A 24,781-nucleotide genomic window follows, 5' to 3' on the forward strand; every position below is an offset into this window, starting at 1 on the left:
AGAAATGGCACCGCGGACCTGGCGCCCACAAAGCAACACTCGGCTTCCCCCAAGTGGGACACAGGCCCCACCACCACCCCAGAGCAACACCCCACCAAATCACAGCCAACACTGCCAAGACCCCATGGCGCAAAATGCAGCCCACTGCCCAGCCCAGCCTGGAAATGGTGGCTGTGGGCACCAGGTAATGACGTCACGTAGCAATGCCTGGCTTCCTCTCCCTAGCAATGACTAGACTCCTTGTAGTTTCTTCTGCCCAGGAACACGACTTGCTTTATAGCCAGGTGCAAACATTTTACACTGTAACCAAATGACTGTGAAGCGTTTTCCGTGCCTCATCTCATTTGATCCTCACAGAAGTCCTGGAGTAGGTAGATAGGAGACTCGGTGGAATCCAATTTTCTTTTCATTGGCTGGAAAATGGAGATTTAGAAAGTTTAGAAACTTGACCTTACTGAAAAGAAGCAAGAAATAGTGGACCTTGAAAATGACTTCAGGTTTTCTCACTGCACAGAATATAGTCAGACACGGCTGCAGTTAAATATTTTACCCTTTGTTCTCCCTGCGTGATCTACAATAATAATCTGCTTCATGTTGATATTTACTGCTGTGTTGCTGACAATTACCTGAAAGAGAAGTTGGGGTGCTTCACTGGGCTGGAAAAAGTTTAGGTATATCAGAAAGCAGGTCTAATTAAGCAAGTTTGTTCGATGTCTATAAAAGGCTAAGTTGGCTCATGCATGTGCTATACATATAAAGCTCTCACTGGCACCAATCGCACGAGTGTGTTTTGATCTGTCATTGTCGATCGTGAATTTGGTTGACATTTCTATTATAGAGAAAGGGTGATTGCGATATTAAAATATTTCTTCTAATTAATTTCCTTTCAATGTGCACAAATCCGTGTACGGGGCCTCTAGTAAGGATCTAAGTTCTTTGGTTTATCTCTTCTCGTCCCCTCACCCCACACGGAGGTATGTCAGTCTGTTGCATGCCTCCCTGCTTCGGGTCTCATTTGGTTGGTCAATTCATTTTGTTCATTAGATTCCACAGATAAGTGAGATCATGTGATATTTGTCCTGCTTGGATTAGCTTATTTCACTTAAGCATAGTATTTCCCAGGTCCACCCGTGCTGTCCCAGACGGTAAGAGTTCCCTCTTTTTCACAGCTGCAGTACTCCACAGTGTAAATGTCCCACAGCTTTTTTTATCCCCTTGTCTACTGGTGGGCACTGGGGCCCTCCTTCCGTTTTCTTCTCATCCTCCAGGGCTTCCATGTGTGGGGGCCTCAGGACAGTCACACTTTCCTGGCAACCAACTTCCAAACGGCAGGAAGGAGGAACTGCCAGGCTCACGATGGGCTGCGCCTGGGAACAGTTACTCCCTCCATAATCCACCGGCCAGCACAGTCCGGCGGGGCTCAAAGCGGGTAAAGCAGTCGGCTTCTCTTGATGGGGTGCCGGCCAGGCTCAAAGCGGGTAAAGCAGTTGGCTTCTCTTGCCGGGGTGCCGGCCAGGCTGTGGGAGAGCATGTGACCTGGGAGGTGCTGAAGCGGCTTTGGGAGATGCAGCTGCCGCCTGAGCTGTAGTTGTTTTGTGTTGACGTGTCCACACCGTGTGTGAGTGTGCATGTGGCTGCTCCATCAGGTTGCTGCCGGGAGTGTGCTCCCCGTGGAAAGCGTTTCAGTCAGGGCGTGGTCACCCTCTTCCTTGCTCAGGAGGTTCAACTAGATTGGAATTGCCTATTTGTCTAAAGTTCTAAGGAACTCTTTCATAAATCACCTGAATTGCTTACATGAAAAATTTAAGATTTGAACCTAGCCAAACATATGGTATACACACACACACACACACACACACACACACACACACTAGAGGCCTGGTGCATGAAATTTGTGCATGGATACAGTCCCTAGGCCTGGCCTGTGATCAGGGCCATCTTCCCTGGCTGTCCGCAGCCGGCCCCACCCCCTACCACCACCTACCCTCGGTTCCCCATTCACCATCGGGTGATTGGAGCCTGCTGGCTGGGGGGAGGAACCAAGAGGTTGGCCGTTCCGCCCACTCGCCAACCCTGTCCCCCAGCTGCCACCCACCCCCAGTTTCCTATTTGCCATCGGGCAATTGGAGCCTGACGGTCGGGGGAAAGGACCAAGAGGATGGCTGTTCCCACCCACGTGCCAATCCCACCCCCACCATGGGTCACCCTCTGTGTGGGGTGACCAGTGGGGCTGGGGCCTTGGCCTGGGGCTGCCCACATCCCTTGCCAACCACCCCCGGTTCCCTGTTTGCCATCGGGTGATCAGAGCCTGCTGGCTGGGGAAAGGGACCAAGAGGTGGTCAGTGCACCTCATATTGACTGATCGAGTGGTCATTCTGGTTGTTCTGCTGTTAGGGTCAATTAACATATTACCCTTTTATTATATAGGATGTCTACTTATATAAAAACCCTGGGTGTAACATCATGGCCAGAAGCACGACCAACCGGAAGGAAGTCAGTCCTGCAGGGGTCATCTTGGAAACAGCTGCACCCTCCCCCAGCTGTTTCCTGGAGGGCGAGGTTTCAGACAGGAACCTGCCCTCAGGGAGAGGTTTCAGGCAGGAACCCGCCCTCGGAGCTGAGCATGGAAGTGAAATGATTTGTAATGGATCTATAATTGAAGCTACCTTTGGAAATACTATATCTATAGATCAGTGGTTCTCAACTTTGGCTGCACATTAGAATCACCTGGGAATCATTTTAAAACCCTGATTTCTGGGCCTCATCCTCCGGAAATTCTGTCTCTTTGTTACTAATGTTGTGGCCCCACTCCATAACAAAGAAACAATTTCCGGAGGATGAGACCCAGGAATCAGGATTTGAAAAAGATTCCCAGGTGATTCTAATGTGCAGCCACGGTTGAGAATCACTGCTATAGATAATATTAAAAATATATCTAAATGTGCAATTCTTTGTCCAAAAAATAAGCATGTTCAAAAATTAAATGAAGAAAATTTGGATATACTTGATGGAGATTTGCACACATATTTGAGTGATGATTCCATTGATTCCACAGATGATGCTGAAAAGGAAAATTTTCCCATCGAATTTCTTAATAGTATTATTCCTTTGGGAATGCCATGTCATAAATTAAAATTGAAAGTGGGTGCAATCATCATGCAATTGAGGAATCTCAATAGTAAATGGGGTCTTTGTAATGGTACCAGATTTATTATCAAAAGATTATGACCTAACATTATCGAAGCTGAAGTATTTACAGGATCTGCAGAGGGAGAGGTTGTTCTGATTCCAAGAATTAATTTGTCCCCATCTGACACTGGTCTCCCATTTAAATTGATTTGACGATGGTTTCCCATGATGCCAGCATTTTTGATGATTATTAATAAATCACAAGGACAAACTCTAGACAGAGTAGGCATGTTCCTACCTGAACCCGTTTTTGCACATGGTCAGTTATATGTTGCTTTCTCTTGAGTTTGAAGAGCATGTGATCTTACAGTTAAAGTTCTAAATACTTCATCACAAGGGAAATTAGTCAAGCACTCTGAAAGTGTTTTCACTCTTAATGTGGTGTACAGGGAGATATTAGAATAAGTTTAATCACTTTATCAGTCATTGTTTGCATCACTGTTATTTTATATCATATTTTTGTTGTTTTCATATCATGTTTTTGTTGTTTTCATATCATGTTTTTGTTGTTTTTATATCATGCCTCTGTTGTTGTTATATCCTTTTGTTATTGTTTATTAATAAATTTATATGTTATTTTCATACATTTTACTAATTTCCTTTCATCTCTCACACTTCTATTATAGAGAAAGGGCAAATAGCAATATTAAAATATCTCCGCTAATTAATTCCCTTTTTTAAAAAAATATATTTTATTGATTTTTTACAGAGAGGAAGGGAGAGGGATAGAGAGTTAAAAACATTGATGAGAGAGAAACATCGATCAGCTGCCTCCTGCACACTCCCCACTGGGGCTGTGCCCGCAACCAAGGTACATGCCCTTGACTGGAATCGAACTTGGGACCCTTGAGTCCGCAGGCCGATGCTCTATCCACTGAGCCAAACCGGTTAGGGCAATTAATTCCCTTTTAATGTGCACGAATTTCGTGCACCGGGCTACTAGTATTTAATATTAGAAATGATGAGAAAGTCTTTCCCTCATTTGAGCACATTTGAATCTTTACCCACAGCTTCTGTGTGCTTGGTTCTGTCTTGTGTATAATTCTTGAATCCAGCTAGAATTGTGTAGATGCAGGTACAACATGCTTTTCCCCACCAGATGTCAACTCCTTGGGAGGTAACCCGTCCACTCCCGTGACTTGCCCGCAGCCTTCACTCCGTGCCATGCCATGTATATAGTCCCGGATCTGCTTCTGGGTCTGTGTCCTCTCCTATCGACATGTAAATCCTCCCCCCGCACCATGGCTTAGTTATCACAAGTTCCCATGCCTAACAGTGTGAGGAACTGCACGTCTGATGCCCACGCAGGATGTATGCTCAGAGACCACTGAGGACACATGTGTAAAAATCCCACGAAGAGTTTGTTGAATGAACATTTCAGCCAGATGTTTTTGTGCTAAATATCTTTTTCTAGAAAGAAGGAGGAGTGAGTAGAGCGAACCACAGTTTTATGCCCGAGAGCATGACTTTCAGATCCAGAATTTGGTGCCTGGAGGCCTTTCAGAAGGAAGAAGTGGACGGAGGCAGCCATCGCATGCGTTAGCCATTGACGGGGCCCCGCGTCCCAGCACACGGGAGCGGGAACTAGCGGAGTTTTTCGAACTTATTGAAGAAAGCTCTCGGGGAGTGGGTCTAGTGACACTGAAGTTTCAAACCCTGTCACATAGTTAACAAATTACTTAAATGTGTTCTTGAACCAAATGAACCCTTTATTTTCACTAATCCGGCTTATTTTTGTTTTCCAGATATTGTTTTGTGTTTGCTTTGGGATACCTCATAGTGTGCCAAATTACTAGAGTCTATATCTTTGATTATGGACAATATTCTGCTGATTTTTCAGGGTAAGATGAAAACTTTGATTTAGTAGCCTGTTTTTTCTTTTCTTTTCTATTCTAACATGTTGGTTAAAGGACAAGATATAGTTGCATTTAGTGGTTCACATGAAAAGCTCTTACTGAACATTTTAGTTGAAAAGTCCGTTATGAATGTAGAAATGCCCTTGTAAAACGGTCTTCTGTAGTGTCACAAAGCCATCAAGTCACCTCTCCCCTCACACTGGCTAAGCTAGTCTAACAATTTCACTTGTCACATGGCATCTGACATTGAAAGCGTTTCCCAATTCCAATAGAAATCCCTGCAGTCCTTTCCAGCCATTGCCTACCAGCCCCCCTGAGTCCGCATCCTCGCCCCCCGTCTCTCTCTCTCTGCTCTCTGGGTCACTCCGCAGCTTCTGCATGCGCTCTGATGGCCTGTCTTGCCTCTCAGCATCCTCGCGGCTTTCTTTGGACCAGGGTCCTGGGCGAACGCATTCCGCCTGGGTCTCCCAGAGAACGCCCTGGAGCATGGATCTCGCTTCCTGCATTTCCCTCTCGAGCAGTGTTCTCCATCCTTCTGCCCCGGGGCCCGCTGAGTGGTGGGACGAACTCGGCTTGCTCCTTCCAAGGGGGCCTCGTCCCTCTGTGGTCCTCTTTGCTGTGACAAAACCCACCGAGTGCCTGTCGAGAGATCGGCGCAGGCCAAGCCCCAAAGAGCTGACTGCGCGCCGTCCCTAAGCTGCCGGTGAGCCTCCCGGCTCTCTGTGTCAGCCGGCCAGCTCTCTCTACCAAACGGGACACGAAGACCTGCCTTTAAGTCGGTCCCGAGTCATCTGACAGGATAAGTAATGACCAGAAACCCAATTTGAGGACGACCAAAGTGCAAAAAAATGAAACAAAGCAAGTCACGGCGTCCAGGAAAAACATTGTCCAACAGCAGAAATGGACCCGAGTGTGTGACGCAGCGGGAAGTCCCCCGGGAAACGGGGAGCTTGAGAAGGGGAACGTTCTCTTCTCCTTGACGAGATTAAAAGGGATTTTGCTTTTATTAAACAGGTTTTAAAAATAGGCTCAGATGAGAGGAGATTGCATTCAAAAGAACAAGCAGAGCCACGCCAAAGCAAACCTGATGGGAGACGCTGAGTGGTTAGCAGCGTGTTGAATAGAAGGGGAGGTGCACCTGGGGTTCAGAGGAGGCGGCGCGGTGCTGCCCCCTGGCGCACGGTCCCAGGTCCCCGAGGAAATGAACGCGAGCAGGACCCTGGGTAGACTGGCCCCCGAGCGAGCATCTTAGTGAACTTGAAGAACAGACAGTCACAGGTCGTCATACCTCAGTGGAAGGAGGAGCTAGTTGTGTCTCTTTAAAAGAATCAAAACGACGTAGGAAATTTAATTTTCCTGAGAACAGTGACTACTGGTCTTGCTCACCACGGTATCCTTGAAGCGTAGCACGGAGAGGCGTTGACTTACTCCTTATTGAATCGGTAGTAACACTCCAGCAAAGGAACCCCGCACGGGAGCGTAAACACAGCCTAGGAACCTGACTCCGTGGGCCGAGCTGTGCTCTCGCAGCGGCAACTTCATCGCCTGGAACACGCACTTGTGTTATGACAAATAAGAGCGAAATTAGGCATTTTTAAAAAATCCTCACCTGAGATAAATTTTCCATTGCTTTTCAGAGCGTGAAAGAGGGATGAAGGGAGAGAGAGGGGGAGAGAGAGAGATCGATGTATGTAGGAAAAAAACTACATAGCATCTTAAAAATGGAAAAGCTGATATAAAACTTTGAGTACAACGTGTAATTTTTATCGATTAAGAAAAACATTTGCCCATAATCAGTGAGCTGATATGTATTAGACGGACAGATTGGCTGAAGGGGACTATTCTGGCAGATCTAAGTTGAAGGCCTCTCTCTCTCTCCTCTCTCTCGGGCACAGGAGAGAAAAGCCCCTAGAGGCAGGCTCCCCTTGATGGAATCTGCAGGCGTTTAGAAGCGCTGAGTGTGTAGTAGCAGAGAGGATCCGGCTGGGTCCTAATGAGGTCAGTGGAGCAGCCCCCCAGCGTGGGCGGCTGCAGCCGGTAGAGCTGAGTAAGTGCCCCTCCGTGGGGGGCCTGGCGCCCGGGAGCGAGAGCCCAGGGGTGAGGCCAGGCCCTGCTGAGGGCTCACCGGGCAGCTCTGTGGGGCGTCTCACGTGCACGCGGCGAGGGAGCCTTACTCTGTGCGTGGTGTGTGCACGTGTGCACATGTGCGTGTGCATGGTGTGTGTGTGTGTGCGCGTGAGTGTGTCGGGAGAGGTGTAAGTGAAATGCTGGTGCAGTCGCTCTGACTGTCACAGAAGCAGGTGTTCGTGACCCACATGTGCTGTCAGGAAAGCCAGTCTCTGCTGCAGGGGACCTGCCCGATTAGAACGCCCCCCGCCCCCCCGCCCCGGCCCTGCCCCGGGGCCTGCTATCGGGGGTCTGTCCCGCGGCCCTCGCTGTGCAGGCCGGTGCGGGCTCTGTCCAGTCCCCTTGGGGACCTTCCTGGCACTCACTCACCACACCCCCTCGCTGACGTCCCCTCCAGCGCTTCTCGCTTCTCTCTGCCACCTGCTCCTCGCAGCCCCTCCCTAGAACCGTGTCCGCGGTGTTTATGCTCACGCCGCGGCCCCCGGCTGCCCCGGGACGGGCCGGACCAGAGGCGAGGCCTGCCGCTCATCGAGAGCCGCAGGGAGTGTTCAGGGCTGCTGGGCGCCAGAGAGGAAAGAGGGGTGAGCTGGTTGCACCCCGTCCGCACCACAGTGGGGGAGCCCGCGCTTCCTGGGGCACCCGGGCCGTGGACAGATCATTCCGGAGCTGAGTGGGGAGCGCTTTCAGGCCAGAAGCCAGGCAGGAGGAATGGCAGGTCGCCACGCCGAGGAGACGGGTTTGCCTGCTGTCGAGAGGTGTGATTTAGTGCGTCTCTGCCGGGCGCAGTGCTGGGCGCCGGCGGAAAAGACTGCTAGTTCCTTACCTCACAGACGTTCTAAAGAGGAAAAGCAGACCCTAAAGCAGCCGTGTCGTTTGAGAAATGAAAAGGCGGTGGCTGTGAGAGTCCTTGGAAGGATGAGATGAGACGCGGGGCGGTGCCCGCGGGCAGAGGGCGTGCGCTCGGAGCACAGGCTGCGGTCGGAACCTCTGGGCCGGGCGAGGGAGGAGCAGGAGGGTTACAGCTGTGAGTGCGAGAGGCACAGAGTTCATTCCTGGGTTGCTATCTAGAAAGTCTTGTATTATTTTCTTACAAGCAGCTCTCACCCTCCTTTTGCCCGCCCTGCATGTGGCACCTAGCAGGAAAGTATGTCACTAAGCTGATAAAATAAATGGAATGCTATTTTATCAGTCGTTTTTATTGTGTTTTAAGGTGACATGGGAATTAGAAGTTAGAACTGAAGGATATTTTATTTAGTTAGTTATTTTTACATTTTTTATCGATTTCAGCGAGGAAGGGAGAGGGGAGAGAGAGAGAAACATCAATGAAGAGAGAGAATCATGGATGGGCTGCCTCCTGCATGCCCCCCCACTGGGGGATGGAGCCCACACCCAGGCCTGTGCCCTGACCGGGAATTGAACCGGCGACTTCCTGGCTCCTGGGTAAACGCTCAGCTGCTGAGCCACAGGGGCTGGGCTTCTCCGTGTGTTTAAAGGGCTAGTGGATCGTTGGTCCTGTCCGAAACGGCCATACTTGGAAAGCATCGCTGGGTTCAGACAGCCATGATGTTTATTTCTACTTTGTGGTGCACGGGATTGACGCATAACAAAGTCCCGTCGTGTCACTGGTCCGACAGCTGTGCTGTGGCTGCATTGCCGGCATAAGCCTCCCCCTCCAGCCTGGAGGTCATGGCTCTGGCGTTAGGGAGGTGGGCCAGGTAGTCGGGTCAGCGTGGACCACATCTTCATGGACGTTTTGGGCAGAACCAAACATCAGGATCCGGGTTTCCAGGACCTGCTGGCAGGGACCAAGTGTCCCGGGGACAGTGGCCGCTGACCAGCCTCCGGTCCGAGCAGGGGGCAGGTAGAAGAGGGCAGGGCGGGCCCCGCCGGGCTGGGGTCCTTCCCGGGACCTGCAGGGGGCAGCCCGCGTCCTACCTGCAGCCCACAGGGCTTCCTGGTTTGACTGGAATCCCAAAACGATGAATACACAAGCCGTGGCGACTTGTTCTCGGGCCTTCTGCCTGGCTGCCAGTGCGACAGCTGCAGGGCCAAAACGGATCCTGCTGGCTTTCCCACGTAGACTTACTTTTCCTTTCCAAGTTCTTCATCCGTTAGAGATGGGGAAATGGGGGAAATAGAGCCATTGTCTTACTGGCAGCGTGATGTTCGTCTTCCTTCCCTGCGAGAGCGCCCGGGCCCCGCGCTGTCTCTGGGGCGTCTTTGACGGGCCACCCCCTGGGGCCTGGCTCCCAGGACGGGGAGGTGGGCAGCATCCTTCTCTCTCCCCTGTTTGCGTCCTGTTTCATTCTGTGTTTCTTACCCAAACTCCTTCAATGTGGTGCCCACTCCCCTTCTCCCAGCAGCTCCCTTTCCGCCTTGAGGCGTACCCCCGAGGCGACAGGCAGCTGGGATTCTGAAAAAGGGCTCGGTCAAGGCCAGGTGGCGGGCGGTCTCAAGCCTGTGCGGTCCTCTCCCTCTGGCCTCCCGTCCTCAGGCACAGTGGCCCTGTTCCACGTGACTCCCACGTGATCGAGCCTGCAGCCCTGCTCCCACGTGACCTGGTTCCGTGGACGAGCTTGTCCTGTTCGCTCTGTAAATCGAGGCCCAGGTTCCCTGCACCTCCCCAAACACAGCAGCCCCCACTTCTCTCCCCGAAGGTCTTTATTAATGTTAAAAAATATTCACAATTTCGTAGTCGTATAAGCAAAATAAACTCCTTTTCCTGTATCGTAACTATTATTTTAAATATGCCCTTTTAATGTATTCATTCTTTATTTTGTCACAGCCCGATGATGATAATGACCCAGAAGATCACGAGCTTGGCTTATGAAATTCATGACGGTAAGAATTAGAAATTCACTTTCCATCCCTGGAAGACGTCATATTCAGTTCGTCTCTTGCTTGAGATACGACCATCACTTTCTGCTCTTGATTAGAAAGGGCTGGTGGTAAGGCAGGGAAAACAGATCCTGAACTCTGCCTACAGCGTGTTCTCTTTCAGTATTTTATCTTAATTTTGTCTTTAGTTCAGTGACAAAAGCAAAGTAAAATAGTGTGAGTCCGTCATGTGACCCACATTAGGGGAAATTTAGAATATAAAGCAAATAGATACTAGTATTTGGTCTAAATAAAGTTTTATTCATTTCTGCCTCCCCTCTGTGCTACATTTGTGTTAAAATGTGAATGTTTCCGCCACCCTCTCTCCCTTACACTCACATGCACGTTCTTAGTATCAGAACTTATAGGTTCACATTTTCACCTTCAGCGAGTGGATCTCTTGCCATAGGAAATGCTCAGTCGGGGCTCTGAGTCCTAAGACTGGGAGGTGGGGGGCACCCTGGGTAGGTTAGCCCTTGGCAGTGGCCTCGGGAGCTTCTCAGGTGGGTGTCAGCCCCATTGTGTGTGTCACCCATCCTGCGCCCCCTGCTGGGGAAGACCTATCAATATGTTTTTTCAAAATACATTTTTATTGATTTCAGAGAGGAAGGAAGAGGGAAAGAGAGACATCAATGATGAGAGAGAATCATGGATCAGCTGCCTCCTGCACGCCCCACACTGGGATGGAGACTGCAACCGGCATGTGCCCTGACCGGGAATCGAACCGTGACCTCCTGGTTCATAGGTTAACGCTCAACCACTGAGCCACACCCGCCGGGCTACAAATACTTTTTAAAAGTGTTGTTTGCCTCTTAATTTAGTCCTCCTTTGGCCTTTAAATTGGGTTTAGGATCTAGTAGGTTGACGTGTAATCATAACATCCTTCTGTTTGGGGGGAAGGTAAGCGGGAGACGATGGTAGAGTCATCTCGTTCATCAGAGTCGTGTGGGGGTGGGGAAGTCATTCCTCCCGTAGCACTGATGTTGGCCATGTAAGCCATCCAACGACAGAAACATTTTCATGCCCCTTCTGACAAGTTTGCTAGGAAACGTGTTAGCTCTGGGGATTTCTTAACTTAGTAATGATTTTCTCTAAAGAAGAGTCAGGTTAGTTCCCTGATGTGTGCGTTCACCTCATACAGCCCTAGGCCCGCCATGGGCTTTGACAGGCTGGAGCTTGTGTTGCAAAGGCGAGGAAGGAGCCGACTCTACCACGGCTGGGATTGTAGCGTGCATTTCCAATGAGAAAAGTGACGAGAGTGTGAAGGGGAAACACCGTTCTTTCCTTTGGAGAAATCCCGGTTGGTGAGAGAGCCTGTTTCTGTTTCTCAGGGATGTTTCGGAAGGACGAAGACCTCACTCCGTCACAGAGAGACTTGGCTGTAAGGTGCGTGCCTCTTAATTGTGTCCCGCCTGCTTCCCGCTGTCTCGGCCTGGGACACACACTACTCTCCTGGCCACGGCCGACTTGTCATGCCGGAGGTACTTCCTTCACGAAAACCCAACTTCCTCCCTCTGCACACCCCTCCACCACGTCCTGCCGGCCTCGGCGAGGCTTCCCTCCTGTGAACAGGCATCCCTTGGCCGGATCGCCACCCAGCATGCACCTCCCGGTACCACGAGGCCATCTGCCAAATTCTCCATCTCTCCCATGAGACCCCTGAAGCCAGGGAGAGCGCTGGCCCTCGTGCCTGCCCTGTAGTGATGAGCAGTCACTGCAGCGGCCCCGTGTAGGCCGATAGCTTGACGCAGGTGCTGGGCAAGATGTGCTGCGTTAACACGGCGCCTGGAGGCCCTGCTTTCAGACAATGGCGACCCGGTAAGACAGTCTCATCTTTACCTGAGGAATTCGCCGCATCGACTTCGGCATCACTGGTTATGGGCGCTCTGTTGACGAGCTTAAGGAATAGCTCACCTTTGGAAGGATCTTCCTTAAAATAATCCAATTAGAGATCAGACGCGTGTTTTACATCTGAGGCGCGTGTGTCCTGACAATCTAGAACAAACAGGTGCACGGCTGCCCGAGAACGAGACGACGGTTGAGGGCGTAGGCAGACCCACCCCGGTGCTCGCTTTCCGTCCCGGGCGATGTCTCCTTGCATCTCCCCGCCTTTAAAATGTCGTACCTTCATAGCCTCTGCAGTTAGATTTATAGTCAGTAGATGTGCACTCGAGTAACTCAGTGGATGAGAGGTTCACTGATCCGGGTCCTGTGATCCCCGCGAGGCCTTGGTGTGTCTCGGGGGCCGCTGAGCAGCGGATTCCCAGCTCCCATCCATCTGTCTCCCACCGCTGCCTGGCAGACACCCAGCCCCGGGTAGACTCCGCTCTCCACTCTGAACTGTGGGAGGAAGCGGAGTGGAAAGACACCCCGTCTTGCTGGTTGGACGCATGTTGAATTGGTCACCCCAAATTAAGAATCACGGTGCCCTTTATCACTAGTGACTTAGGCAAACTCCCTTTTTCCTATTGCAAATGCACGTCAGCAAGTCCAGTGAACGATTTCTGTGAAATCTCCCTCTTGGCTGACCTTGAATCTTACCCTCTCTACCTGACTGACCCATCACCTTTCCCACTGAGGCCCCCCAGCCCAGCGCCATTTCCTACAGTGTCTGCTGTAATAGCTTCCCTGCTGGGCTCCAGGCTCTCTCCCGCCATGGGCAGTCCTTTCCACCCCGAAGGCGGAGATCCTTGTTTAAATTTTTATGTTTATTTTTATTGATTTCAGAGAGAAAGGGAGAGGGAGAGAGAGATAGAAACACCAATGATCAATGATGAGAGAGACTCACTGATTGGCTGCCTCCTGCACACTCCCTACTGGGGATTGAGCCAAAATCTAGGCATGTGCCTTGAACCCAGACCTCTTGGTTCATAGGTCGACACCCAACCACTGAGCCACACTGGCCAGGTGCCAGAGATCCTTTTAATGTGTTTTGAATTCTATCGTCCCTCCCCGGACACAAATCCTCCAGCGAATTGAGAATTGAGAATAAACTAGGAAACTTCTGACCCCGTGCATATGGCCCGGAAAGCGCCAGCAGCCACCGCTCTCCCTCGCTCAGCTCAGTGCACGTCACCGCACGCTCCCCGTCAGGATCGCGCCTCCCTTCCCTGCATCACACTCGAGCCCTGGCCGCCTGTTTCTCTCACCGGCTGTGTCATTGTCTGAGGGTCGATGTTTATTTTGATTGTTCCCCTGCCGACCCGAACGTGAGCTCCATGGGGAAGAACTTGGTCTTGTTCATCGTTCGATCCTTGTCTCCTGCTTGGCAGGTCACCCCTGGGGGCGATTGTGCCCCCAGAAGACACGTGACGATGCCTGGAGACGTTTTTGTTGTCACACGTGGGGGGGGGGGGAGAAGGGGGGCGGGCGGTGCTGCTGGCACGGAATGGGAGAGGCCCAGATGCTGTTGAACACCCTATGGGCTCAGGACAGTCCCCAACAACAGAGAATTACTGCCACCAACCTCAGGAATGCGGAGATAGAGGAGCGCAGCCTGGGGCCACACTGTTCCTGTCGGGGAAATGCCGACGGAATGAAAGACGGACCCGTTTAACATCATCAGTGAACAGAACATGATCACACTCGGTTCTCATTCCTGCAGCCGATAATAGTGACCCGCTGCAGCCCCCGAAACGGCTTGTTTGAAATGACAGTTGAGCCAGGAATTATTCCAGCGGATTTCATGGCTCAGCGTTATCTCCCGTCCTCGCGCATAGCGATACATAGCGTGACGGGTGAGACGGAGCTGCGCTGGACAAGCTGGCATTGCTTCGGGTCTTGAAATAATTGGCAGCGACAATGGGGCTCTGTTGTGGACGCACAAGGCGCCCCTTTGTGAGCGCGGCTGCGGGGAGGGGGGGCTGGGCGGGCCGGGGCTGGAGGCCGGGAGCGTGCTGCCTCCCCACGCAGCAGAGGGAGCCGCGGGGGGAAGTCTGCTGAGAGCTGTGTGCTCCCGGCAGCTGTGCGCTCTCAAGAGAAAATCCCGAAAAACACTTTGCAATGTAGACGATTGTAAGAGACCTGACAGGAGCCCTGCTGGTGGCAGGTGGGCAGGGACCTCTGCTTCTTGTTGTTGTTAAAATACGTTTTCATTGATGTCAGAGAGGAAGGGAGAGGGAGAGAGAGAAGCATCCATGATGAGAGAGAATCATGGACCGGCTGCCTCCTGCACGCCCCCCACTGGGGATCGAGTCTGCAACCCGGGCCTGTGCCCTGACCGGGAATCGAACCCTGACCTCCTGGCTCATAGGTCGATGCTCAGCCCCCGAGCCCCGCCGGCCGGGCCACGCCGGCGTCTTACACGAGCGGATGACGGACCGGCAGGAGGCGATGCTCTCTGCCAGGTCTCGTCCATGCAGCCGTGTTTTCTTGTGAAGAATCACGTAGGAACCCTGCGTGGTTGCTCGAAACGATCTGTATGCAAACTCTTTTGTGGAAATCGGCTGCGCAGGAGCACACCCTGCCCTCTGGCTCTCGCCGCGGCGCGCGTGGCGTGGGAAGCCCGCTCCGCTCCGGCCAGAGGCGGCGGGTGGGGGGCGGCGGTTCTCGCCGAGTCTCAGCTCGCGCCTGTCGGTCTCACGGCGGCCGGGCGTCTCTGACTCTGACCTGCAGGCGCATGCCCAGCCTCCTGGAGTACCTGAGCTACAACTGCAACTTCATGGGCATCCTGGCCGGGCCCCTCTGCTCCTACAAGGACTACGTCACCTTCATCGAAGGCAGGTCCCACCACGTGACGCGGTCGGGCGAGGACGGCGGAGCAGCGCCCCCCTGCGGAGGAGCGGAGCCGTCCCCAACTGTGAGAGCCGGGTCTCCGGGGCGCGTCGCGCGTGCGGAGGAGGGGTCCTGTTCATTTAAAGATACGAATGTTTTCAAGCTTGGGTTTTTGTTAAATGCAGGTTTTTTTTACTTCAGAGAGGAAGGGAGAGAGAGAGAGAGAGAGAGAGAGAGAGAGAGAAACATCAATGATGAGAGAGGATCATGGATCCGCTGCCTCCTGCATGCTTCCCACTGGGGATCGAGCCTGCAACCTGGGCCTGTGCCCTGACCGGAATCGAACCTGGGACCCTTCAGTCCGCAGGCCGACGCTCTATCCACTGAGCCAAACCGGTTAGGGCCGACCGTTTTCAAGTTTTGAATTGACCCATCTGTTTCTTTAAAATATTTTGCTATCCCTGGCCAGGTAGCCCAGTTGGTTAGAGCATCGTCCTGATTCATCAAGGTGCGGGTTCGTCGCTGCCAGGCAGGGCGTATGCAGGAATCAACCACTGAATGCACAATAAGTGGAACGACAAAAAATCTCTTTCTCCCCCCTTTGCCTCTTTCTTAAAAAATATATTTTGCAAGAGAAATGCATCTTCGCCCAGGACCTGGCGGTGATGCTTGGTGGAACGAATCATGATAGAAGAGAAAGAGGTAACTCAGGAAACTGCCCGTCCCTACTGAGAACAACGCTTTCGAGCGAGGTGTGGAGTCCTCCAGGAGCCGCCCTGACTGCCCGGGGTTCCCCCTGAGGCTGCGTGTTCCAGCCAATTCCGCGTGCTCCCCCCCCTCGCCTGGTGGCATCTCCCGCTCTCTGAAAGCCGCCTTCCAGCAGCACCTCTGCCACAGCCCTTTCCCATCCCAGCGACGGAAGAAAGAGCCACCGCCAGCACTTCGACAGCACGGCCCAGTGCCAGGCGCTGTCGCGGGCCCTGCCCACTTCCCCTCCCGCGGCCGGTGCCCTCCTGGCCCCTGCGGGCTGTGCGGCACCTCCATGCTCTCGCTCTGCGCTGCGGGGCGCCTGGCCCGCGGGGTGCCGCCTCCTCGTCAGGCAGGGCTGGGCTTTGTGTCCGCGGACTCTCTGCGGGATTGGCCTGGGGGGATCTGAGAGTCCCACGAGCCCGGCCGGCCTGGCTCAGGGGCTGAGCGCCGACCTAGGAACCAGGCGGTCAGGGTTCGAGTCCCGGTCAGGGCACAGGCCCGGTTTCAGGCTCCATCCCGAGTGGGGGGTGTGCAGGAGGCAGCCGGTCCATGGTTCTCTCATCATTGATGTTTCTCTCTCCCTCTCCCTTCCTCTCTGAAACCAATAAAAATATATTAAAAAATAAAATGAAAGTCCCAGGAGAAGAAAGTTGCTCAGAAAGTCTGTGACAGTAAAAGGGGGTGCGTGTGTTTCTCAGAACGTGGGGCTTGGAGCAAAGGGTCAGCCCCCCCACCCCAAGTTATTGTAGACAGAGCGAGCGTGGAGAATCGTGGCCCACTGTGCAGCTCATTGTATTTTAGACCAAAAAGGGGCTTCTGTCTCCATACTTTCTGTTAGTGGCATTTTTGCTGAGAAATTCTAGATCGAACTGGGTTGAGTGTCAGACTGGACATCGGTGTGTCCAGGCCTCTCCCACGGACCATTTTGTGTCTCTCGGCGGCCTCTCAGCCTCTCAGGCCTCACTGCGTAGGAGACAGTGAACAGGGTACGGGGGGCGGGGGGGGGGGGTTAGGCCATGACCCCCCTCGCAGGGGTGTTAGGGGGTGACCCCCACAGAGGGGGTGGGTTAGGGGGTGATGCCTTCAGAGGGGGTGGGTTAGGGGGTGACATCCCACGGAAGGGGGTGGGTTAGGGGGTGATGCCCTCAGAGGGGGTGGGTTGGGGGGTGACGCCCTCAGAGGGGGTGGGTTAGGGGGTGACGCCCTCAGAGGGGGTGGGTTGGGGGGTGACGCCCTCAGAGGGGGTGGGTTAGGGGGTGACACCCCATGGAAGGGGGTGGGTTAGGGGGTGACACCCCATGGAAGGGGGTGGGTTGGGGGGTGACGCCCTCAGAGGGGGTGGGTTAGGGGGTGATGCCCCACAGAGGGGGGGTCAGCGATGATGCCCGTCTCTCCATGCAGGCGGCCGTGGTGCAGAAGCTGGTGGTCTGTGGGCTGTCCTTACTGGTCCACCTGACCGTCTCGAACGCACTCCCCGTGGAGTACAACATCGACGCGCATTTTCAAGCGACAGCCTCGTGGCCGACAAAGGTTCTCTACCTGTATGTCTCCCTCCTGGCTGCCAGACCCAAATACTATTTTGCATGGACGTTAGGTGAGTAGCATGTGGACGGGTTTCCTGTTAGTGTGCGGACGTGTGTCTTACACCTTACGCAGCCGGGGGAGTGCCCCCTGGAGGGCATAGAGAGGAAGCCGGTGAGAACAAGGAGGGTTGCTCATGTAGAAGACAGGAGCCCTATGGCTCATACCCACACCGTGAGGGTGTGTCCCAGAAACGGTTCGGAGACCCTAAAACGGGACCAAGGCCCATGGTGTTAGACGGAAATGGGAATGCCCTGCTTTTCCTGGTTGAGAATAAGAGAGGACATGTCCGATGGCAGGCCCTTCTGGGGGGCGCGGCGGGGGGTGGGGGGACACAGGTTCTTCATACCCCACCCCCTGCTTATTCACCGCAGCCGACGCGATTAACAATGCTGCTGGCTTCGGGTTCAGAGGCTACGACAGACACGGGGAAGCTCGCTGGGACTTGATTTCCAACTTGAGGATTCAGCAAATAGAGGTTGGTACCTCACGGAGACGTTAGTTGCCATGTGACACTCAAAGAACCATGGTTTGCTTTCATAGAGTTATGAGGTGATGCCCAAGAGTGGTGTCGAAGGTTTTTTTTTTAAAAAAAAAAAATATATTTTTATTGACTTCAGAAAGGAAGGGAAAGGGAGAGAGAGATAGAAACATCCATGATGAGACAGACGCATTCATTGACTGCCTCCTGCACGCCCCCTACTGGGGGTTGAACCCGCCACCCGGGCATGTGCCCTTGACCGGAATCGAACCCGGGACCCATCAGTCCCCAGGCTGATGCTCTGTCCACTGAGCCACACCGGCCAGGGCGTGGTGGAGGATTTTTAATAATAATACACCTTCTCTCATCGAGCCAGGACCGAGGCTCCCTCCGACGTGAGGGAAGCTCCTGGGAGAAGCTCTGCGAGGGGCTGGAGGCGGGCGGATGGTGGCAGCCCACTCCTGCGGGGGTGCCCGGCGGGGCCAGCGTTCCAGGAGCCGGGAGGGGTGGCTGCAGGGCGCGGCGCCAGGGAGCGTAGCCGGGGGCCTTAGAGCACGTCCATCCTCGGCAGAGAGCCCGAGCCCTTTGCTTGAGCATTGGGACTTTCTTGGGGATAATGCCTGACGCCCCCCCCCCGCCGCCCCCCCCCCCGAATGCTCACAGGCAGGAGAAGAGGGCGAGAGCCCGCTGAGCTGGGGGGGGTGCCCCACGCCACACGCGCTCCCTTGAGCCCCCGTCACTGAGTCAGAAGAGCGCGCACAGGAACAACGCCAGGACACTCCAGTCCCTGCCAGGCCCCTTACCTTTAGCACAAGAAGGGCTTGCTACCCACCTTCCGAACGTCATCCCTTCGTTGGGCCAAGAGAAACGTCGCTCTGTTTTTCAGGGGTCAACCAGCTTCAAGATGTTTCTCGATAACTGGAACATCCAGACGGCGCTGTGGCTCAAAAGGTACGTTCCCTCCCGCGCTGCCCTCCGCCCCGCGAGGTCGGGCATCGCTGAGCCGCCCCGGGTTAGGGAACGGCGTGCGAGGGACACGCGGCCTGGTGACACCGGAAACGCTGTTCCCCCTGCGGGGCCGGGCCGGAGGCGGCTGGCCCTGACCTCCCCTCCGCCCGTGAGGGCCCCTGCCAAGGCCAGGCCAGGCCAGGTCCTCCTGCTCATTCCCTGGGAGCTGGCCAAACGGAACACGTGACTGTACGGGCGCCGAGCATGCGCCCTAGACTTCCCAGCACCAGCCGGGGCCTTCCCACGTCGGGCCCAGGACGCAGCCCTGCAAGCCTCACGGTCGTTTTGTTGGTTTCTTTTTTGGGTAAGCCTCACTGGAGGATATTTTTTTCCATTGATTTTTTTTTAAAGAGAATATCTTTTTATTATTGATTTCAGAGAGGAAGGGAGAGGGAGAGAGAGAGAAACATGAATGATGAGAGAGAATTATGGATCGGCTGCCTCCTGCATGTCCCACACTGGGGATCAAGCCCGCAACCTGACCGGGAATCAAACCCTGACCTCCTGGATCATAGGTCGACGCTCAGGCAATGAGCCACGCCAGCTGGGCTCCGTTGATTTTAGAGAGAGTGGAAGGGAAGGGAAGGGAAGAGAGAAGAGAGAGAGAGACACATCAATTGGTTGGTTGACTCTCGCACTCACCCCACGGGGGCCCAGGGATTGAACTTGCAACCCAGGTACGTGCCCTTGGCCGGAATCGAACCTGTGACCCTTCGGTTCGTGGGCTGATGCTCTGACGACTGGGGCAGGGCTCACCGTCTTGTTAGAGACACCGCAGAGCCGTCTACACCTGCTGCTCCCGGCAGCGAGAAGGAGAGAAGGGCAGGGACCGGGCAGAGAGGCCCAGAGCGGGAGGCAGGGCTCGCGCTGACCTTGAGGACCAGCAGGAGGTCGTCAGGCGGACGGGGAGGCCGAGCAGCTCAGGCGGAGGGACAGTCCTGGAAGATGACGTCAGGAAGATGCTCAGACACCCCGGGGGACAGCGCCCTGCGCTGGACTTCCCTGATGAGCCGCCCGTGCCGCCTCGGCATCCGCGCCTTGACTTTCGGACGGCCGCGTGTCCCTCTCCCCGAGGTGCCCCCGTGTATCGTCACCGCTCCCGCCCGCCTTGCGGTCTCCCGGGGCCGCGCAGGTCGCCAGCAGACCTGCTGCTGCTTCTGTTAAGTGTTGAGCTTGCTGCCTTTAGGTGCGTCTTGTTTTCATTCAAGTTGAGTTCTCCGGGCAGTTACAAGAAACTTCTAGACCAGCGGTTCTCAACCTGTGGGTCGCGACCCCTTTGGCGGTCGAACGACCCTTTCACAGGGGTCGCCTATGACCATTCTGCAGGTCAGATATTTACATGAGATTCATCACAGTAGCAACATGACAGTGATGAAGTAGCAACAAACATAATGTTATGGTTGGGTCACAGCATGAGGAACTGTATTGAAAGGGCCAGAAGGTTGAGAACCGCTGTTCTAGACGAAGCGCCGCCCACTCCCAGGAAGACTAGCTCCCCCGGCTCAATAGGAAGGTCTGGGCTGCTCACAAGAAGGACAAACAGTGCCAAGTACCCGCACTCTGATCGGGGCTGCAGTTTCCTGTGCGACTGTCCTTCCGCCCAGACGCCAGGAAGGGCTCTGAGCTCAGCTGGACCAGCAAGAGATGCACTTGCATTTCTCTCCCTAAACCTGACACTTAACAGCCGTCACGCCCCCGAGGTCACGGATGACCACGCTGTGGCCTGAGGTGACGCGTGGTTGTTTCCCGGGCCCCCTGGACCCCCTCAGGGAACACAAGAACGGCCGCTGTGGGCTTGACAAGGCTAACCTCTCTGCGGGTCCCTAGGGTGTGTTACGAACGGACCACCTGGAACCCCACCGTCCAGACGTTCGTGCTGTCCGCCATCTGGCACGGGGTGTACCCCGGCTACTACCTGACCTTCCTGACCGGGGTGCTGATGACGCTGGCGGCGCGAGCCGTAAGTGCCAGGGTTCCTTCCCTGCCCACGGCAGCCCTGGGGCCGGCCCAGCGGCGGGCGGGCGGATGGCCGAGGGCTCCCGGGGCTCCGCCTGGTGCGGCTGAGAAGCCGGCACACGGGAGGCACCCACCAGTGGGCATGGTCCTTTCTAAAGGAGCCGTGAACGTTCAGTAAGGCCAGGTGGGTGGGCTCCTTTTAGCCAGGTTCCCGGGAGCTGCCGCCTGGGAGCCTGGTCGGGAGGGAGAGCGGGGTGCGGACGGGCCTGATTTCGCGCCAGCCATTCCCAGGCAGACGCCGTTCCAGTGCCGACGCCTGTGACAGCCGATGGGAGGAGCGGGAACGTGAAAGAAAAAAGGATGTTTAAGGTTTCACATTTCAAACCTGAAATGTCCTAGAAGCTAAAACCATTAAAACAGTGGCTTTTAGAAAACTGCTTTGTTTCCCATGGGATTTTGTTTAATCCTCACCCAAGGGTATGTTGTTTTTTTAAATTGATTTTCGAGAGAAAGGAAGGGAGAGAGAGAAACATTGCTGTGAAAGAGAAACATTGATTGGTGGCCTCCTGCATCCTGACTGGGAATCGAACCTGAAACCGTTGGGTGTACAGGACGTCGCTCCGATTAAGCGAGCCGCCGGCCAAGCGAGCGCTGGCCAGGGCAGAAGCTGCCTTTAGGGAAGCAATTCCAGCTCCGTTAGCAAACAAACAGTGTGCGAGCCATCATTCTCTCCAGGAGGCTCTGTGTCCTGCACACAGGCCGAGGGGCAAGAGGAGGCTGTCTCGGGTCAGGGTTACCATGGTGACAGTGTTACACAATGAAAAGATGGAAAATAGATTCCACTTCATTTATATGCTGTCGTCTACCAAAGATGACTTAAAGAGCTCTAGGCAATGGTTGTGTGTGTGTGTGTGTGTGTGTGTGTGTGTGTTTCAAATATATTTTTATTGATTTCAGAGGTAGAGAGAGAAACATCAGTGATGAGAGAATCATGGATCGGCTGCCTCCTGCACGCCCCCTACTGAGGATTGAGCCCACAACCTGGGCATGTGCCCTGACCGGGAATTGAACCATGACCTCCTGGTTCATAGGTCGCTGCTCAACCCCTGAGCCACACCGGTTGGGCTGGGCAATGCTATTTTTAACTTAAAAATTATATTAAGCTTTAATACAACTAAAATCTACAGAAACGTTGCAAAGAACTCCTGTATTATGCCCTTTGCCCAGACTCACACATCTGCCGTGAGCTTCCCCACCCGTCCCTGTGTTTTCCTCATGTGTGGACCGTGTTTCCTAGACCCGCCGGCGTGTGAGCGCGGGCACCCACCTCCCGGAGCGGCTGTAGAGGGAGGCAGTGCGCTCCGACGAGCGGTTAAAAGCGAAGCCATCCTCTCGCTCCTTTATTTCAGATGAGGAATAACTTCCGACATTACTTCCTCAAGTCCCCGCAGCGGAAACTGCTGTACGACGTCGTCACCTGGGCAGCCACCCAGGTGGCCGTGAGTTACACGGTGGTGCCATTCGTGCTGCTCTCCGTCAAGCCGTCCTTCTCGTTCTACAGGTGAGTGCTGCTCGGCAGCCCTGTCCCTGGGGGTGGCTCCGCTTGTGAAAGACAGCGCCTCGCTCTTGGGCACGACGGGAAAATGGCACCGTCGCCTCATTTCCTGCGGCTAAGTGCACCGTCAGTTACTTTAGCCTAAAAGCACACGGTCTCCGGATGCTTGGTAGCGCGTTTCCCCACTCAGCCCTCAGACGAGGGTCTGATTGGAGAACGACCAGCCGGGTAACCTCTGGGCTCTCAAAGGGCGAACCAGAAAGTGTTCCTGTTCTTTGCAAGGAATCTTTCCTTCTCTTGTTTCCTTTCATCAAAATGACATAAATTAGTCCTATTCCACTCACCTGCTTTGGTTTCACTCTGTCTGTCATGTTTCATCGGTCCTTGGTCATCATTGTAATGTAGAAATTACTGTCTTGAATTTCATGTTTTATTTCTCTAACTCCTCCCCTTCCCCCACCCTCTCCATTAGTGATATCTTTGAGATCAAAACCTTTATTCTTTCATAAATTCTCCATTATCTTGGCATTTAGAATGACAGCACAGAACCCGGGGTCAAAAATGGTTGAATTGGACGTGATGAAAACCGTACAGGAAACATTAAGAAACTCCTGCTGCTAAAGTTCCATCGTAACCACTTGTTGCATATTTTTGAATGGGATGGAGCTGTTTGAATTTTCGCCTAGTTTTTTGGTCCACAATCCCTTGAACTTATACTGTAGGAGGAGGTTAGGCCCTATTTTGGCTTATATTTCACTCGGGGAGTGAGGTTTCTAATAGTTTTGATCACGTGGCATTTCTTTATTTTGTGACAGTAACGTCCATGTTGCGTGTGTCTATTACTCACGTCATTAGGATGCACGTGGCTTGATTGGGGACAGTAACGAGCAGGAGAGGCTGAGCAGCAGCCGTCTGCACTGGCCCTGCCTCCTCTGCCCGCTGAGCACTGGGTCCTGTGGGCCTGAGGTTCCTGGGTGTATTTAGCCATGGCCTCCCGACCCTCACAAAGGAATGTAGCAGGGTGGCTAGGCTCACGCTTACAGCCCGCGTGGCGTTCTGTGGAGCTTTATAAATACCCCGCACGCGCTGCGGGGTGTCACTCAGGGTGGGGGCGGGGAGGGTAAGAGGGCAGTGTGGTCAGTAAACACACGCGGAGGGCAGGTGGCATTTGGACAAATGTGCAGTTATGACAGATGGCTCATGATCACATGTTTCATCACTGCTTCCCTTTTTCTTTCAGCTCCTGGTCTTACTGCCTTCACATTGCCGGCCTCTTAGTATTGTTGTTCTTGCCCGTGAAAAAGACCCAGAGAGGACAGGATCCACACGAACACAGGCAGCTGTCGCGATCCAAAAAGTTTGACAAAAATTCCTGGGGACAGAATAGTTTTCCCACAACAACAAACAATGTGTGCAATCAGGGTCCAGCACAAGCCGCCAGACACCCCTCGGGAGCGGAGTGACGGGAACCGAGGGCTGTGTTCTGTATGTTAACAGCCACCGATCTTAGCACCTTCTCCAGGGGGTGGGGTTCGTTGGAAAAGAGAGTAAGTTGAGGGTGCGGGGGGGCGGGGGGGAGAATCGGACAGTTGCTGATAGGGAAGTCTCTGTGTACTCAGTGATACTCCCCCTCCCTCGCCACGTTCCTGTGGGCCACGCCTTAGAGAAGGTATTTCCGTGGTCTCAGTGGGCACTCAGGACCTCGGCGTCTGGCCGCAGGGTCCTTCCTCCGGGTGCCCTGTCGCTGAATGTACGCTGTGCACCCCGAGGCCGTGGCGAGGTGGGGAAATAACGGTGTCCATCTGACTGATGGAGGGAAATTAGCTTTTCCAAATGAATGTCTTGCCTTAAACCCTCTCTTTCCTCAAATGTCATTCCTAAATGGTCTTTTCAACTGTAACATTGTGAGAACTCGATTCCAATATTCGATGTGAAATGAGCTGTGAAGGAATTCTGGGGAAATTGGAAACAGGATATTTAAGATTGTGGATATTTTAAAAATGCAATAAACGCCTCAGTATTTGAAGGGGTTTCTTAGCGCATCTCCAGTGACTACAGTGCATAGTGACTCTGTGAACAGCTCGGATGCCAAACTATAGGAAGCTCATTGCCCTGGAGAGTTTCATTACCTCGTGTCAGTCAGCGAGCCCTTCAAGGAAGAATTTCTTAGACATAATTAAAGACCGGCAATGCGATAGTTTAAGCTTATTTTCTGGCAAAAGAGAGAGGAGATGACGGGGGAAGGCAGGCGTGAGTGAAGACCGCGCTGTGCGTCCGGCCGGGGCTGGAGCCGGGGCTGGAGCCAGGCGGCGGCAGGTCCCAGGTGCTCAGCAGAAGTGTTTTTCCTGACCCATCCGAGCTTCTGCGATACGTAAACATTGAATCAATTTTTAGTGCGTTGGACTCTTAGAAGAAATTTACCAAGCATAAATTCTATCTATGTTATAGAAGGCCCGTGGCCGCAACGCCGTGATGCCCAAACGACTGGTCACCCGGAGGTGCATGGAGCACCTCTTGGGCCATCCCCCTCCCCCCACCCCACCCCCCTCCACCCCACCCCCACCCAGGGGCGCCATCAGCGTCCGAGGAACGGCGCAGGGCAGCGGGCAGCGGGCAGCGGGCATGGCCCTGATGGCAGGCTAGGCTGGGGGACCCTACACGTGCACAGTTTAATCGTGTGCTGGGCCT

At 53.8% G+C, this 24,781-nt stretch overlaps 1 protein-coding gene across 2 annotated transcripts in view; it reads left to right on the forward strand.

The window, feature by feature from the left end:
- The window catches only part of MBOAT2 (membrane bound glycerophospholipid O-acyltransferase 2), a 58,250-nt gene extending 34,116 nt beyond the window's left edge, over positions 1-24,134 (forward strand). The window contains exons 4-13 of one of the 2 annotated variants that reach the window (XM_081100576.1): positions 4,935-5,030; positions 9,958-10,013; positions 11,381-11,435; positions 14,664-14,847; positions 16,914-17,106; positions 17,468-17,571; positions 18,461-18,525; positions 20,410-20,542; positions 21,948-22,099; positions 23,334-24,134. In XM_081100576.1, coding sequence (XP_080956702.1) covers positions 4,935-5,030; positions 9,958-10,013; positions 11,381-11,435; positions 14,664-14,847; positions 16,914-17,106; positions 17,468-17,571; positions 18,461-18,525; positions 20,410-20,542; positions 21,948-22,099; positions 23,334-23,556 — 1,261 coding nt within the window. In that variant the 3' untranslated portion in view covers positions 23,557-24,134. The remainder of the gene's footprint in view (positions 1-4,934; positions 5,031-9,957; positions 10,014-11,380; positions 11,436-14,663; positions 14,848-16,913; positions 17,107-17,467; positions 17,572-18,460; positions 18,526-20,409; positions 20,543-21,947; positions 22,100-23,333) is intronic. The other variant, XM_081100577.1, reaches the window with a different exon arrangement.
- The last annotated feature ends 647 nt before the right edge of the window (positions 24,135-24,781 follow it).

This window comes from Myotis nattereri, assembly GCF_964212035.1.
Source record: "Myotis nattereri genome assembly, chromosome: 10".
NCBI lineage: Eukaryota > Metazoa > Chordata > Mammalia > Chiroptera > Vespertilionidae > Myotis > Myotis nattereri.